This window comes from Phasianus colchicus, chromosome 39 (genome assembly GCF_987193195.1).
Source record: "Phasianus colchicus chromosome 39, bPhaCol1.hap1.1, whole genome shotgun sequence".
Lineage (NCBI taxonomy): Eukaryota > Metazoa > Chordata > Aves > Galliformes > Phasianidae > Phasianus > Phasianus colchicus.
The window spans coordinates 1724502-1743838 of NC_143474.1; the positions used below are offsets into that span (position 1 = coordinate 1724502).

At 56.1% G+C, this 19337-nt stretch overlaps 1 protein-coding gene across 3 annotated transcripts in view; it reads right to left on the bottom strand.

The window, feature by feature from the left end:
- The window catches only part of LOC149913310 (proteasome activator complex subunit 1-like), a 28631-nt gene extending 18253 nt beyond the window's left edge, over positions 1-10378 (bottom strand). Inside the window, exons 1-4 of one of the 3 annotated variants that reach the window (XM_090130084.1) lie at positions 10293-10378; positions 7261-7302; positions 4641-4700; positions 2966-3037 (exon numbers count right to left, since the gene is read on the bottom strand). In XM_090130084.1, the coding sequence (XP_089986210.1) occupies positions 2966-3037; positions 4641-4700; positions 7261-7302; positions 10293-10298 (180 nt within the window). In that variant the 5' untranslated portion in view covers positions 10299-10378. Of the gene's footprint in view, positions 1-2965; positions 3038-4640; positions 4701-7260; positions 7943-10256 lie in introns of those variants that run through there. The other 2 variants (XM_090130085.1, XM_090130082.1) reach the window with 2 other exon arrangements.
- Between the last annotated feature and the right edge of the window lie 8959 nt (positions 10379-19337).

Below are 19337 nucleotides of genomic sequence, written 5' to 3' on the forward strand. Positions count from 1 at the left end.
ATATGGGATCCTGACCCCAAATATGGGAACCCTGACCCTAAATGTGGGATCCCGACCCTAAATATGGGATCCCGACCCTAAATATGGGATGCCTGACCCTAAATATGGGGGTCCTGACCCTAAATATGGGGTTCTGATCCTAAATATGGGATCCTGACCCTAAATATGGGAACCCTGACCCTAAATGTGGGATCCCGACCCTAAATATGGGATCCTGGCCCTAAATATGGGATCCTGACCCTAAATATGGGATCCTGACCCTAAATGTGGGATCCTGACCCCAAATATGGGATCCTGGCCCTAAATATGGGATCCAGACCCCAAATATGGGATCCTGGCCCCAAATATGGGATCCAGACCCTAAATATGGGATCCTGACCCTAAATATGGGACCCTGACCCTAAATGTGGGATCCCGACCCTAAATATGGGATCCCGACCCTAAATATGGGATCCTGACCCCAAATATGGGATCCTGGCCCTAAATATGGGATCCTGATCCTAAATATGGGATGCCTGACCCTAAATATGGGATCCTGACCCCAAATATGGGATCCTGGCCCTAAATATGGGATCCAGACCCTAAATATGGGATTCTGACCCTAAATATGGGATCCAGACCCTAAATATGGGATCCTGGCCCCAAATATGGGATCCAGACCCGAAATATGGGGTTCTGACCCTAAATATGGGATCCTGGCCCTAAATATGGGATCCAGACCCTAAATATGGGATCCTGACCCCAAATATGGGATCCTGGCCCCAAATATGGGATCCTGACCCCAAATATGGGATGCCTGACCCTAAATATGGGATCCCGACCCTAAATATGGGATCCCGGCCCTAAATATGGGATCCTGACCCTAAATATGGGATCCCTGATCCCTGATCCTAAATATGGGATGCCTGACCCTAAATATGGGATCCTGGCCCTAAATATGGGATGCCTCACCCCAAATATGGGATCTCTGACCCTAAATATGGGATCCTGATCCTAAATATGGGATCCAGACCCCAAATGTGGGGTCCGGACCCTAAATATGGGGTTCTGAACCTAAATATGGGATGCCAGACCCCAAATATGGGATCCTGACCCGAAATATGGGATCCAGACCCGAAATATGGGATCCTGACCCTAAATGTGGGATCCTGACCCCAAATATGGGATCCTGACCCTAAATATGGGATCCAGACCCTAAATATGGGGTTCTGACCCTAAATATGGGATCCCGACACTAAATATGGGATCCTGACCCTAAATATGGGATGCCTGACCCTAAATATGGGATCCTGACCCTAAATATGAGATCCTGACCCCAAATACAGGATCCTGATCCTAAATATGGGATCCTGGCCCTAAATATGGGATCCAGACCCTAAATATGGGGTTCTGATCCTAAATATGGGATGCCTGACCCTAAATATGGGATCCTGACCCCAAATATGGGATCCCAACCCTAAATATGGGATCCTGACCCCAAATACGGGATCCAGACCCGAAATATGGGATCCTGACCCTAAATATGGGATCCTGATCCTAAATATGGGATCCTGACCCTAAATATGGGATCCTGGCCCTAAATATGGGATCCCGACACTAAATATGGGATCCTGATCCTAAATATGGGATCCTGACCCTAAATATGGGGTTCTGACCCTAAATATGGGATCCTGACCCTAAATATGGGATCCAGACCCCAAATATGGGATCCTGACCCTAAATATGGGATCCAGACCCTAAATATGGGGTTCTGACCCTAAATATGGGATCCCGACACTAAATATGGGATCCTGACCCTAAATATGGGATGCCTGACCCTAAATATGGGATCCTGACCCTAAATATGGGATCCTGACCCCAAATATGGGGTTCAGACCCTAAATATGGGATCCCGACCCTAAATATGGGGTTCTGACCCCAAATATGGGATCCTGATCCTAAATATGGGATGCCTGATCCTAAATATGGGATCCTGATCCTAAATATGGGATCCTGACCCTAAATATGGGATCCCGACCCTAAATATGGGATGCCTGACCCTAAATATGGGATCCTGACCCCAAATATGGGATCCTGGCCCCAAATATGGGATTCTGACCCTAAATATGGGATCCCTGATCCTAAATATGGGGTTCTGACCCTAGTTATGGGATCCTGACCCTAAATATGGGATCCTGACCCTAAATATGGGATCCTGACCCCAAATATGGGATTCTGACCCTAAATATGGGATCCAGACCCTAAATATGGGATCCCGACCCTAAATATGGGATGGCTGACCCTAAATATGGGATCCTGATCCTAAATATGGGATGCCTGACCCTAAATATGGGATCCTGACCCCAAATATGGGATCCTGACCCTAAATATGGGATCCTGGCCCCAAATATGGGATCCAGACCCTAAATATGGGATCCTGACCCTAAATATGGGATTCTGACCCCAAATATGGGATCCTGACCCTAAATATGAGATCCTGACCCTAAATATGGGATCCTGACCCTAAATATGGGATCCCGGCCCTAAATATGGGATCCTGACCCTAAATATGAGATCCTGACCCCAAATACAGGATCCTGATCCTAAATATGGGATCCTGGCCCTAAATATGGGATCCAGACCCTAAATATGGGGTTCTGATCCTAAATATGGGATGCCTGACCCTAAATATGGGATCCTGACCCCAAATATGGGATCCCAACCCTAAATATGGGATCCTGACCCCAAATACGGGATCCAGACCCGAAATATGGGATCCTGACCCTAAATATGGGATCCTGATCCTAAATATGGGATCCTGACCCTAAATATGGGATCCTGGCCCTAAATATGGGATCCTGATCCTAAATATGGGATGCCTGACCCTAAATATGGGATCCAGACCCTAAATATGGGGTTCTGACCCTAAATATGGGATCCCTGACCCTCAATTTTGGGGTCTTCGCCCCACATTTTGGGGTCTCACCTGGTTGGGGTCCGGCTTTGGGATTTCCAGCGGTGCCCTCAGTTCTTCCGACCCCATAGAAAAGATGGGAGACTATGGGGCGACCCCATAAAGTCAGCCTGGACCCGGAGGGACCCCATAGGGACCCATAGGGACCCATAGGGACCCCATAGATCCCATAAGAACCCATAAAGACCCCATAGAAACCCCATAGAACCCATAGATCCCATAGGGAACCCATAGAGACACCACAGACCCCATAGATCCCATAAGAACCCATAGAGACCCATAAGGACCCCACAGACCCCATAGATCCTATAAGAACTCATAGAGACCCCATAGACCCCACAGACCCCATAGATCCCATAGAGACCCCATAGATCCCATAGAGACCCCACAGACCCCACAGACCCCATAGATCCCATAGAGACCCCATAGATCCCATAGAGACCCCACAGACCCCATAGATCCCATAAGAACCCATAGAGACCCATAGGGACCCATAGAGACCCATAGATCCCACAGATCCCATAAAGACCATATAAAAACCCCATAGAGACCCATAGAGACCCCATAGCACCCCATAGAGACCCATAGATCCCACAAAACCCATAAACACCCCGTAGAACCCCATAGTGACCCATAGGGACCCCATAAAGACCCCATGGACCCCATAGAGACCCATAGAGACCCCATAGATCCCATAAGAACCCATAGAGACCCATAGGGACCCACAGAGACCCATAAACCCCATAGATCCCATAAAGACCCCATAGAGACCCATAGGGACACATAGGGACCCATAGAGACCCATAGAGCCCCATAGCGACCCCATAAACCCCATAGATCCCATAAAGATCCCATAAAGACCCCATAGAGACCCCATAGAGACCCATAGAGACCCATAGGGATCCATGTTGCCCCATAGCCGCCCCACAGCGCCCCATAGGGACCCATGGGGACCCCATAGAGCCCCATAGCGCCCCATAGCACCCCATAGAGCCCCATAGAGACCCATAGGGACCCATAGAGACCCATAGAGACCCATAGAGACCCCATAAAGACCCCATAGACCCCATGGGGACCCATAGGGACCCATAGAGAGCCATAGGGACCCATAAACCCCATAGATCCCATAGAGACCCATAGGGACCCATAGAGACCCATAGAAACCCATAGGGACCCATAGGGACCCATAGATCCCATAGAGACCCATAGAGACCCATAGGGACCCATAGAGACCCATAGCGCCCCATAGGGACCCATAGGGACCCAAAGGGACCCATAGGGACCCACAGGGAGCCACGTTGCCCCATAGCCGCCCCACAGCACCCCATAGGGACCCATAGACCCCATAGGGACCCCATAAAGACCCCATAGAACCCATAGAGACCCATAGAGACCCATAGCGCCCCATAGGGACCCATAGAGACCCATAGAGACCCATAGTGCCCCATAGCACCCCATAGAGACCCATAGAAACCCATAGGGACCCATAGGGACCCATAGAGACCCATAGCGCCCCATAGCGCCCCATAGGGACCCATAGACCCCATAGAGACCCATAGGGACCCATAGAGACCCATAGAGACCCACAGCGCCCCATAGAGACCCATAGGGACCCATAGCACCCCATAGGGACCCACAGGGACCCACGTTGCCCCATAGCCGCCCCACATCGCCCCCCATTTCGCACCGTCAGCATCAGCCCCAGTTCCGCCATCCGGGCCGGGAAGGTGGCAAAGAGTTCCTTCGTCTGTGGGGCACAAATGTGGGGCGCGCCCCATAGATCTGGGCCGCCCCATAGATCCGGGCTGCCCCATAGATTCTGCCCCATAGATCCGGGGTGCCCCATAGATCCGAGCCGCCCCATAGATCCGGGTCGCCCCATAGATCCGGGCTGCCCCATAGATTCTGCCCCATAGATCCGGGCCGCCCCATAGATCTGGGCTGCCCCATAGATCTGGGCCGCCCCATAGATTCTGCCCCATAGATCCGGGCCGCCCCATAGATCCACACTGCCCCATAGATCCGGGCCGCCCCATAGATTCTGCCCCATTGAGCTGTGTGCCCCATAGATCCGCACTGCCCCATAGATTCTGCCCCATAGAGCTGTGTGCCCCATAGATCTGGGCTGCCCCATAGATCCGTGCTGCCCCATAGATCCAGGCTGCCCCATAGATCTGGGCTGCCCCGTAGATCCGGGCTGCCCCATAGATCCGGGTCGCCCCATAGATCCGGGCCGCCCCATAGATCCGGGCTGCCCCATAGATCCGGGCTGCCCCATAGATCCGGGCCGCCCCATAGATCTGGGCTGCCCCATAGATCCGGGGTGCCCCATAGATCCAGGCCGCCCCATAGATTCTGCCCCATAGATCCGGGCTGCCCCATAGATCCACCCCATAGATCCGCACTGCCCCATAGATCCACACTGCCCCATAGATTCTGCCCCATAGAGCTGTGTGCCCCATAGATTGGAGCTGCCCCATAGATTCTGCCCCATAGATCTCTCCCTGCCCCATAGATCTCTGCCTGCCCCATAGATCCGGGCTGCCCCATAGATCCGGGTCGCCCCATAGATCCGGGCCGCCCCATAGATCCGGGCTGCCCCATAGATCTGGGCTGCCCCGTAGATCCGGGCTGCCCCATAGATCCGGGCCGCCCCATAGATCCGGGCTGCCCCATAGATCCGGGCCACCCCATAGATCCGGGCTGCCCCATAGATCTGTGCTGCCCCGTAGATCCGGGCTGCCCCATAGATACGGGCCGCCCCATAGATCCGGGTCGCCCCATAGATCCGGGCCGCCCCATAGATCTGGGCTGCCCCATAGATCCGGGCCGCCCCATAGATCTGGGCTCCCCCATAGATCCGGGGTGCCCCATAGATCCAGGCCGCCCCATAGATTCTGCCCCATAGATCCGGGCTGCCCCATAGATCCGCACTGCCCCATAGATTCTGCCCCATAGAGCTGTGTGCCCCATAGATTGGAGCTGCCCCATAGATTCTGCCCCATAGATCTCTCCCTGCCCCATAGATCTCTGCCTGCCCCATAGATCCGGGCTGCCCCATAGATCCGGGCCGCCCCATAGATTCTGCCCCATTGAGCTGTGTGCCCCATAGATCTCTCCCTGCCCCATAGATTCTGCCCCATAGATCTGTGTTGCCCCTTAGATCTCTGCCTGCCCCATAGATTTCTGCCCCATAGATCCGGGCCGCCCCATAGATCCAGGCTGCTGCATAGATCCATGCTGCCCCATAGATTCTGCCCCATAGAGCTGTGTGCCCCATAGATCGGGGCTGACCCATAGATTCTGCCCCATAGATCCGGGCTGCCCCATAGATCCGGGCTGCCCCATAGATCCACCCCATAGATCCGGGCTGCCCCATAGATCCGTGCTGCCCCATAGATTCTGCCCCATAGATCTGTGTGCCCCATAGATTCTGCCCCATAGATCTGCCTGCCCCATAGATCTCTCCCTGCCCCACAGATTCCTGCCCCATAGATCCGGGCTGCCCCATAGATCTGTGCTGCCCCATAGATCAGTGCTGCCCCACAGCTTCCTGCCCCATAGATCTGTGTGCCCCATAGATCTGCCTGCCCCATAGATCCACCCCATAGATCCGCGCTGCCCCATAGATCCGGGCTGCCCCATAGATCCGTGCTGCCCCATAGATTCTGCCCCATAGATCTGTGTGCCCCATAGATCTCTCCCTGCTCCACAGATTCCTGCCCCATAGATCCGGGCTGCCCCATAGATCTGCACTGCCCCATAGATCCGGGCTGCCCCATAGATCCGCACTGCCCCATAGATCCGGGCCGCCCCATAGATTTCTGCCCCATAGATCTCTCCCTGCCCCATAGATCTGTGCACCCATAGAGCTGTGCTGCCCCATAGATCCGGGCTGCCCCATAGATCCGTGCTGCCCCATAGATTCTGCCCCATAGATCTGTGTGCCCCATAGATTCTGCCCCATAGATCTGCCTGCCCCATAGATCTCTCCCTGCCCCACAGATTCCTGCCCCATAGATCCGGGCTGCCCCATAGATCCAGGCTGCCCCATAGATTCTGCCCCATAGATCAGTGCTGCCCCACAGCTTCCTGCCCCATAGATCTGTGTGCCCCATAGATCTGCCTGCCCCATAGATTCTGCCCCATAGATCTGCCTGCCCCATCGATCTGGGCTGACCCATAGATCCGTGCTGCCCCATAGATTCTGCCCATAGATTTGTGTGCCCCATAGATTTCTGCCCCATAGATCTGTGTGCCCCATAGATCAGTGCTGCCCCACAGCTTCCTGCCCCATAGATTCTCACCTGGGCGCTGACGTGGCTCCGGAATTCATCCAGCTGTTTGGCCTGGGGGAAACAGGGGGTCACAGCCCCACATCTGCCCCATAGATCTGCCCCACATCGCCCCACATCTGCCCCATAGATCTGCCCCACATCTGCCCCATAGATCTGCCCCACATCGCCCCACATCTGCCCCACCTCTGCCCCACAGATTTCCCCATAGATGTGCCACACGTCACCCCACATCTGCCCCATAGATTCGCCCCACATCTGCCCCATAGATCTGCCCCACATCACCCAACTCTGCCCCACATCTGCCCCATAGATCTGCCCCATAGATCTGCCCCACATCTGCTCCATAGAACCGCCCCACATCTGCCCCACAGATCTGCCCCACATCGCCCCACATCTGCCCCACAGAACCGCCCCACATCTGCCCCACATCACCCAACTCTGCCCCACATCTGCCCCATAGATCTGCCCCATAGATCTGCCCCACATCTGCCCCATAGATCTGCCCCACATCTGCTCCGTAGAACCGCCCCACATCTGCCCCACAGATCTGCCCCACATCACCACACATCTGCCCCATAGATCTGCCCCATAGATCTGCCCCACATCGCCCCACATCTGCCCCATAGATGTGCCCCACATCACCCACATCTGCCCCACATCTGCCCCATAGATCTGCCCCACATCATCCCACCTCTGCCCCACAGATCTGCCCCACATCACCCCACTCTGCCCCACATCTGCCCCATAGATCTGCCCCATAGATCTGCCCCACATCTGCCCCATAGATCTGCCCCACATCGCGCAACCTCTGCCCCACCTCTGCCCCACAGATTTCCCCATAGATGTGCCCCACATCACCCCACATCTGCCCCATAGATTCGCCCCACATCTGCCCCATAGATTTGCCCCATAGATCTGCCCCACATCGCCCCACATCTGCTCCACATCTGCCCCACAGATCTGCCCCACATCACCCCACTCTGCCCCACATCTGCCCCATAGATCTGCCCCATAGATCTGCCCCACATCTGCCCCATAGATCTGCCCCACATCGCCCCGCCTCTGCCCCACCTCTGCCCCACAGATTTCCCCATAGATGTGCCCCACATCACCCAACTCTGCCCCACATCTGCCCCATAGATCTGCCCCATAGATCTGCCACACATCGCCCCACATCTGCCCCACAGATTTCCCCATAGATGTGCCCCACATCACCCACATCTGCCCCACATCTGCCCCACATCTGCCCCATAGATCTGCCCCACATCGCCCCACCTCTGCCCCACCTCTGCCCCACAGATTTCCCCATAGATGTGCCCCACATCACCCAACTCTGCCCCACATCTGCCCCATAGATCTGCCCCATAGATCTGCCCCACATCTGCTCCATAGAACCGCCCCACATCTGCCCCACAGATCTGCCCCACATCACCCAACTCTGCCCCACATCTGCCCCATAGATCTGCCCCACATCTGCCCCACCTCTGCCCCACAGATTTCCCCATAGATGTGCCCCACATCACCCACATCTGCCCCACATCTGCCCCACATCTGCCCCATAGATCTGCCCCACATCGCCCCACCTCTGCCCCACATCACCCTGAATCTGCCCCATAGATCTGCCCCACATCACCCCACATCTGCCCTATAGATTTGCCCCACATCTGCCCCACATCACCCCATAGATCTGCCCCACATCTGCCCATAGATCTGCCCCACATCACCCAACTCTGTCCCACATCTGCCCCACATCTGCCCCATAGATCTGCCCCACATCACCCCGCATCTGCCCCATAGATCTGCCCCACCTCTGCCCCACATCATCCCACCTCTGCCCCACAGATCTGCCCCACAGATCCGCCCCACATCACCCCACCTCTGCCCCATAGATCTGCCCCACATCACCCCACCTCTGCCCCACAGATCTGCCCCACATCACCCCACATCTGCCCCATAGATCTGCCCCACATCACCCCACATCTGCCCTATAGATTTGCCCCATAGATCTGCCCCACATCGCCCCACATCTGCTCCACATCTGCCCCACAGATCTGCCCCACATCTGCCCCATAGATCTGCCCCACATCGCCCCACATCTGCCCCACAGAACCGCCCCACATCTGCCCCACATCACCCAACTCTGCCCCACATCTGCCCCACCTCTGCCCCACAGATTTCCCCATAGATGTGCCCCACGTCACCCCACATCTGCCCCATAGATTCGCCCCACATCTGCCCCATAGATCTGCCCCCCATCGCCCCACATCTGCCCCACAGAACCGCCCCACATCTGCCCCACATCACCCAACTCTGCCCCACATCTGCCCCATAGATCTGCCCCATAGATCTGCCCCACATCTGCTCCATAGAACCGCCCCACGTCTGCCCCACAGATCTGCCCCACATCACCCCGAATCTGCCCCATAGATCTGCCCCACATCTGCCCCACAGAACCGCCCCACATCTGCCCCACAGATCTCCTCACCTCTGCCCCACAGATCAGCCCCACATCTGCCCCACGTCACCCCACCTCTGCCCCACATCTGCCCCACAGATCGGCCCCACCTCTGCCCTATAGATCAGCCCCACATCTGCCCCACATCTGCCCCACGTCACCCCACCTCTGCCCCACAGATCTGCCCCACATCACCCCACATCTGCCCCACAGATCCGCCCCACATCACCCCACATCTGCCCCACAGATCTGCCCCACCTCTGCCCCACGTCACCCCACCTCTGCCCCACATCACCCCACCTCTGCCCCATAGATCTGCCCCACAGATCTGCCCCACCTCTGCCCCACATCACCCGACCTCTGCCCCACAGATCAGCCCCACCTCTGCCCCACCTCTGCCCCACATCGCCCCACATCTGCCCCACAGATCAGCCCCACCTCTGCCCCACCTCTGCCCCACATCACCCGACCTCTGCCCCACAGATCAGCCCCACCTCTGCCCCACCTCTGCCCCACATCGCCCCACATCTGCCCCACAGATCAGCCCCACCTCTGCCCCACAGATCGGCCCCCCATCTCCCCCCACCTCCATGACGGCGCGCTCCTCCGTTCCAAAAACGAAAGAGAAACCGCGGTGACGAAGCCCCGCCCACACCCGGAAGTGGGCAGACAAAACCCCGCCCACACCCGGAAGTGGGTTGACAAACCCCGCATACACCCGGAAGTGGGCTAACAAAACCCCGCCCTCACCCAAAAGTCCGAGGACCAAACCCCGCCCACACCCGGAAGTGAGCAGCGAAACCCCGCCCACTACGTCCCAGAACCCCGCCCGATTCCCGGAAGCGGAGCTCCGTAGCCCCGCCCACCCCCCGTCCCACACCCAGAAGGCCACGCCCACAACCGGAAGTGAGCATGGAGGCCACGCCCGCTGACAGAAACCACGCCCACACGAAACAGGAAACGCACAGAAGCAGCTTTTATTTGGGGGGGGGGGGAAACAGAGACACACAGCGACCCATAGCGACCCATAGCGACCCATAGGGACCCATAGGGACCCATAGGGACCCATAGAGACCCATAGGGACCCATAGGGACCCATAGAGACCCATAGGGACCCATAGGGACCCATAGGGACCCATAGGGACCCATAGAGACCCATAGGGACCCATAGAGACCCATAGGGACCCATAAAGACCCATAGAGACCCATAGAGACCCATAGCGACCCATAGAGACCCATAGGGACCCATAGAGACCCATAGAGACCCATAGGGACCCCATAAAGACCCATAGAGACCCATAGAGACCCATAGCGACCCATAGAGACCCACAGGGACCCATAGACCCCATAGAAACCACATGGAGACCCATAGAGACCCCACAGACCCCATAGCGACCCATAGAGACCCATAGCGACCCATAGAGGCCCATAGAGACCCATAGAGACCCATAGAGACCCATAGGGACCCATAGGGACCCATAGCGACCCACAGAGACCCATAGGGACCCATAGGGACCCATAGGGACCCATAGGGACCCACAGGGACCCATAGAGACCCATAGAGACCCATAGGGACCCATAGGGACCCATAGCGACCCACAGAGACCCATAGGGACCCATAGGGACCCATAGGGACCCATAGAGACCCATAGAGACCCATAGGGACCCATAGGGACCCATAGCGACCCACAGAGACCCATAGGGACCCATAGAGACCCATAGCGACCCATAGAGACCCATAGGGACCCATGGGGACCCATAGGGACCCACAGGGACCCATAAAGACCCATAGAGACCCATAGAGACCCATAGAGACCCATAAGGACCCATAGGGACCCATAGAGACCCATAGAGACCCATAGAGACCCCATGAAATCCCATAGGGACCCATAAAGAGTCACAGAAACCCCATAGAGCCCCATAGACCCCAAAGAAACACCATAGAGACCCATAGAGACCCATAGGGACACATAGAGACCCCACAGACCCCATAGAAACCCCATAGAGACCCATAGAGACCCATAGAGACCCATAGCGACCCCAGAGACCCCATAGAGACCCCATAGAAACCCCATAGAAACCCATAGAGACCCATAGAGACCCATAGCGACCCCAGAGACCCCATAGAGACCCCATAGAAACCCCATAGAAACCCATAGAGACCCATAGGGACCCATAGAAACCCATAGAGACCCATAGGGACCCATAGAAACCCATAGAGACCCATAGAGACCCATAGTGACCCATAAGACCCATAGGGACCCATAGGGACCCCATAAGGACCCATAGAAACCACATGGAGACCCATAGAGACCCCACAGACCCCATAGAGACACATAGTAACCCATAGGGACCCATAGAGACCCCATAAAATCCCATAGAGACCCATAGCGACCCCATAAAAACCCCATAGAGACCCATAGAGACCCATAGAGGCCCATTGTGACCCCATAGTGACCCATAGGGACCCATAGTGACCCCATAGACCCCATAGAGACCCCATAGAAACCCCATAGAAACCCATAGGGACCCATAGAGACCCATAGAGACCCCATAGAGACCCCATAAAGACCCATAGGGACCCTACAGGGACGCAGAGAGACCCATAGGGACCCATAGAAACCCCATAGAGACCCCATAAAAACCCATAGAGACCCATAGGGACCCATTGGGACCCATAGACCCCATAGAAACCCCATAGAAACCCCATAGAGACCCATAGAGACCCATAGGAACCCATAGAGACCCATAGAGACCCATAGAGATGCATAGAGTCCCACAGAGACCCCATAGGGACCCAGGGGGACCTATAGAAACCCCATAGAGACCCATAGGAACCCATAAAACCCCACAGAGACCCATAGAGACCCATAGAGACCCATAGGGACCCACAGGGACCCATAGAGACCCCATAGTGACCCATAGAAAGCCATAGGGACCCATAGGGACCCATAGAGATGCATAGAGACCCATAAAGACCCCATAGGGACACACAGGGGCCTATAGAGACCCCATAAACACCCATGGGGACCCATAGGGACCCATAGGAACCCATAGGGACCCACAGAGACCCCACAGACACCCATTGGGACCCATAGAGACCCATAGGGACCCACAGGGACCCCACAGACACCCATTGGGACCCATAGAGACCCATAGGGACCCACAGGGACCCCACAGACACCCATTGGGACCCATAAAACCCCATAGGGACCCATAGGGGCCAACATAGAGACCCATAGGGCCACATAGAGACCCATAGAGACCCCATAGGGACCCATAGGGGCCTATAGAGACCCCATAGACACCCATGGGGACCCATAAAACCCCACAGGGACCCATAGGGATCCCCATAGAGACCCATAGGGGCCAACAGAGACCCCAGAGGGACCCATAGGGCCCCATAGAGACCCATAGGGGCCCATAGAGATGCATAGAGTCCCATAGAGACCCATAGAGACCCATAGGAACCCATAGAGACCCATAGAGACCCATAGGAACCCATAGAGACCCATAGAGACCCATAGGAACCCATAAAAACCCACATGGACCCATAGGGATCCATAGGGACCCACAGAGACCCCATAAGGACCCATAGAGCCCCAGAAACCCATAGGGACCCATAGACACCCCATAGACACCCATGGGGACCCATAAAACCCCACAAGGACGCATAGGGCCCCATAGGGATCCATAGAGACCCATAGAGACCCATAGGGACCCCACAGACACCCATGGGGACCCATAGAGACCCATAGAGACCCACAGGGACCCATAGGGACTCATAGAGACCCCACAGACACCCATGGGGACCCATAGAGACCCATAGAGACCCACAGGGACCCATAGGGACTCATAGAGACCCCACAGACACCCATGGGGACCCATAGGGACCCCACAGACTACCATGGGGACCCATACAGACCCCACAGACACCCATAGGGACCCATAGAGACCCACAGGACCCCATAGGGACCCATAGGGACCCATAGAGACCCCATAGAGACCCATAGACCCCATAGAGACCCATAGGGCCCCATAGAGACACATAGGGACCCATAGAGACCCATAGGGGCACATAGAGACCCATAGAGACCCCACAGACCCCCATGGAGACTCATAGGGACCCATAGAGACCCCTAGAGACCCACAGGGACCCATAGGGACCCATAGAGACCCCACAGACAACCATGGGGACCCATAGAGACCCATAGGGACCCATAGAGACCCCATAGACACCCATAGACACCCACATGAACCCATAGACACCCATAGGGACCCATAGAGACCCATAGGGACCCATAGAGACCCACAGGACCCCATAGGGACCCATAGAGACCCCACAGACAACCATGGGGACCCATAGAGACCCATAGGGACCCATAGAGACCCATAGGGACCCATAGGGATCCATAGAGACCCATAGAGACCCATAGGGACCCATAGGGCCCCATAGGGATCCATAGAGACCCATAGAGACCCATAGAGACCCATAGGGCCCCATAGAGACCCATAGAGCCCCATAGGGCCCCGCAGAGACCCCATAGAGACCCATAGAGACCCATAGGGGCCCATAGGGACCCATAGAGACCCCATAGAGACGGACAGGGACCCATAGGGACCCATAGGGACCCATAGAGCCCCATAGGGACCCCATAGAGACCCATAGGGACCCCATAGCGACGCAGAGAGACCCATAGATCCCATAGAGACCCATAGAAACCCATAGAGACCCATAGGGACCCATAGAGACCCATAGAGACCCCATAGAAACCCCATAGAAACCAATAGAGACCCATAGAGACCCATAGGGACCCATAGAGACCCCATAGAGACCCATAGGGACCCATAGAGACCCCACAGACAACCATGGGGACCCATAGAGACCCATAGGGACCCATAGGGACCCATAGACACCCCATAGACACCCATAGGGACCCATAGAGACCCATAGGGCCCCATAGAGACCCCATAGGGACCCCTAGAGACCCATAGGGACCCATAGGGCCCCATAGAGATGCATAGAGACCCCATAGAGACCCCATAGGGACACATAGGGGCCTATAGAGACCCCATAAACACCCATGGGGACCCATAGAGACCCATAGGGACCCATAGAGACCCCACAGACAACCATGGGGACCCATAGAGACCCATAGGGCCCCATAGGGACCCATAGACACCCACAGACACCCATAGAGACCCATAGAGACCCATAGGGCCCCATAGGGACCCATAGGACCCCACAGACACCCATAGAGACCCATAGAGACCCATAGGGACCCATAGGGACCCATAGCGACCCACAGAGACCCATAGGGACCCATAGGGACCCATAGGGACCCATAGAGACCCATAGAGACCCATAGGGACCCATAGGGACCCATAGCGACCCACAGAGACCCATAGGGACCCATAGAGACCCATAGCGACCCATAGAGACCCATAGGGACCCATGGGGACCCATAGGGACCCACAGGGACCCATAAAGACCCATAGAGACCCATAGAGACCCATAGAGACCCATAAGGACCCATAGGGACCCATAGAGACCCATAGAGACCCATAGAGACCCCATGAAATCCCATAGGGACCCATAAAGAGTCACAGAAACCCCATAGAGCCCCATAGACCCCAAAGAAACACCATAGAGACCCATAGAGACCCATAGGGACACATAGAGACCCCACAGACCCCATAGAAACCCCATAGAGACCCATAGAGACCCATAGAGACCCATAGCGACCCCAGAGACCCCATAGAGACCCCATAGAAACCCCATAGAAACCCATAGAGACCCATAGAGACCCATAGCGACCCCAGAGACCCCATAGAGACCCCATAGAAACCCCATAGAAACCCATAGAGACCCATAGGGACCCATAGAAACCCATAGAGACCCATAGGGACCCATAGAAACCCATAGAGACCCATAGAGACCCATAGTGACCCATAAGACCCATAGGGACCCATAGGGACCCCATAAGGACCCATAGAAACCACATGGAGACCCATAGAGACCCCACAGACCCCATAGAGACACATAGTAACCCATAGGGACCCATAGAGACCCCATAAAATCCCATAGAGACCCATAGCGACCCCATAAAAACCCCATAGAGACCCATAGAGACCCATAGAGGCCCATTGTGACCCCATAGTGACCCATAGGGACCCATAGTGACCCCATAGACCCCATAGAGACCCCATAGAAACCCCATAGAAACCCATAGGGACCCATAGAGACCCATAGAGACCCCATAGAGACCCCATAAAGACCCATAGGGACCCTACAGGGACGCAGAGAGACCCATAGGGACCCATAGAAACCCCATAGAGACCCCATAAAAACCCATAGAGACCCATAGGGACCCATTGGGACCCATAGACCCCATAGAAACCCCATAGAAACCCCATAGAGACCCATAGAGACCCATAGGAACCCATAGAGACCCATAGAGACCCATAGAGATGCATAGAGTCCCACAGAGACCCCATAGGGACCCAGGGGGACCTATAGAAACCCCATAGAGACCCATAGGAACCCATAAAACCCCACAGAGACCCATAGAGACCCATAGAGACCCATAGGGACCCACAGGGACCCATAGAGACCCCATAGTGACCCATAGAAAGCCATAGGGACCCATAGGGACCCATAGAGATGCATAGAGACCCATAAAGACCCCATAGGGACACACAGGGGCCTATAGAGACCCCATAAACACCCATGGGGACCCATAGGGACCCATAGGAACCCATAGGGACCCACAGAGACCCCACAGACACCCATTGGGACCCATAGAGACCCATAGGGACCCACAGGGACCCCACAGACACCCATTGGGACCCATAGAGACCCATAGGGACCCACAGGGACCCCACAGACACCCATTGGGACCCATAAAACCCCATAGGGACCCATAGGGGCCAACATAGAGACCCATAGGGCCACATAGAGACCCATAGAGACCCCATAGGGACCCATAGGGGCCTATAGAGACCCCATAGACACCCATGGGGACCCATAAAACCCCACAGGGACCCATAGGGATCCCCATAGAGACCCATAGGGGCCAACAGAGACCCCAGAGGGACCCATAGGGCCCCATAGAGACCCATAGGGGCCCATAGAGATGCATAGAGTCCCATAGAGACCCATAGAGACCCATAGGAACCCATAGAGACCCATAGAGACCCATAGGAACCCATAGAGACCCATAGAGACCCATAGGAACCCATAAAAACCCACATGGACCCATAGGGATCCATAGGGACCCACAGAGACCCCATAAGGACCCATAGAGCCCCAGAAACCCATAGGGACCCATAGACACCCCATAGACACCCATGGGGACCCATAAAACCCCACAAGGACGCATAGGGCCCCATAGGGATCCATAGAGACCCATAGAGACCCATAGGGACCCCACAGACACCCATGGGGACCCATAGAGACCCATAGAGACCCACAGGGACCCATAGGGACTCATAGAGACCCCACAGACACCCATGGGGACCCATAGAGACCCATAGAGACCCACAGGGACCCATAGGGACTCATAGAGACCCCACAGACACCCATGGGGACCCATAGGGACCCCACAGACTACCATGGGGACCCATACAGACCCCACAGACACCCATAGGGACCCATAGAGACCCACAGGACCCCATAGGGACCCATAGGGACCCATAGAGACCCCATAGAGACCCATAGACCCCATAGAGACCCATAGGGCCCCATAGAGACACATAGGGACCCATAGAGACCCATAGGGGCACATAGAGACCCATAGAGACCCCACAGACCCCCATGGAGACTCATAGGGACCCATAGAGACCCCTAGAGACCCACAGGGACCCATAGGGACCCATAGAGACCCCACAGACAACCATGGGGACCCATAGAGACCCATAGGGACCCATAGAGACCCCATAGACACCCATAGACACCCACATGAACCCATAGACACCCATAGGGACCCATAGAGACCCATAGGGACCCATAGAGACCCACAGGACCCCATAGGGACCCATAGAGACCCCACAGACAACCATGGGGACCCATAGAGACCCATAGGGACCCATAGAGACCCATAGGGACCCATAGGGATCCATAGAGACCCATAGAGACCCATAGGGACCCATAGGGCCCCATAGGGATCCATAGAGACCCATAGAGACCCATAGAGACCCATAGGGCCCCATAGAGACCCATAGAGCCCCATAGGGCCCCGCAGAGACCCCATAGAGACCCATAGAGACCCATAGGGGCCCATAGGGACCCATAGAGACCCCATAGAGACGGACAGGGACCCATAGGGACCCATAGGGACCCATAGAGCCCCATAGGGACCCCATAGAGACCCATAGGGACCCCATAGCGACGCAGAGAGACCCATAGATCCCATAGAGACCCATAGAAACCCATAGAGACCCATAGGGACCCATAGAGACCCATAGAGACCCCATAGAAACCCCATAGAAACCAATAGAGACCCATAGAGACCCATAGGGACCCATAGAGACCCCATAGAGACCCATAGGGACCCATAGAGACCCCACAGACAACCATGGGGACCCATAGAGACCCATAGGGACCCATAGGGACCCATAGACACCCCATAGACACCCATAGGGACCCATAGAGACCCATAGGGCCCCATAGAGACCCCATAGGGACCCCTAGAGACCCATAGGGACCCATAGGGCCCCATAGAGATGCATAGAGACCCCATAGAGACCCCATAGGGACACATAGGGGCCTATAGAGACCCCATAAACACCCATGGGGACCCATAGAGACCCATAGGGACCCATAGAGACCCCACAGACAACCATGGGGACCCATAGAGACCCATAGGGCCCCATAGGGACCCATAGACACCCACAGACACCCATAGAGACCCATAGAGACCCATAGGGCCCCATAGGGACCCATAGGACCCCACAGACACCCATAGAGACCCATAGAGACCCATAGGACCCCATAGGGACCCATAGAGCCCCATAAACCCCATAGAAACCCCCTTTCCTTCCCTCGACCAATCACAGCACTCCAGCCTAAACTCCCCCCAAACCCCGATTGGCCAGCCTAAGCCCCTCCCCCCTCCAGCCTGATTGGCCTCCCTAAGCACCGTTTCCCCAACCCGATTGGCAGCCCTAAGCCCCGCCCCCCCGACAACCCGATTGGCCACCCTAACTCCCTCCCCGAAAACCTGATTCGTCACCCTAAGCCCCACCCCCCCGAACCCGATTGGCCACCTTAAGCCCCGCCCCCATCCTCCCCCGACCAATCACCGCACCCCAACCCACCATGCCCCCCAAACCCGATTGGCCACCTTAAGCCCCGCCCCCCATCTTCCACCCGACCAATCACAGCACCCCAAATCCCCTCCCCCTGCCCCCCAAAACCCGATTGGCTACCCTAAGGCCCGCCCCCCATCCTCCACCCGACCAATCACAACACCCCAACCCCCTCCTACCCCCCCCCCACCCCCCACCCAAAACAGATTGGCCGCCCTAAGCCCCGCCCCCCGACCCCATTGGCCACCCTTAGTCCCACCCCCCATCCCGACTGGCAGCCCTAAGCCCCACCCCCATCCTCCACTCGACCAATCACAGCACC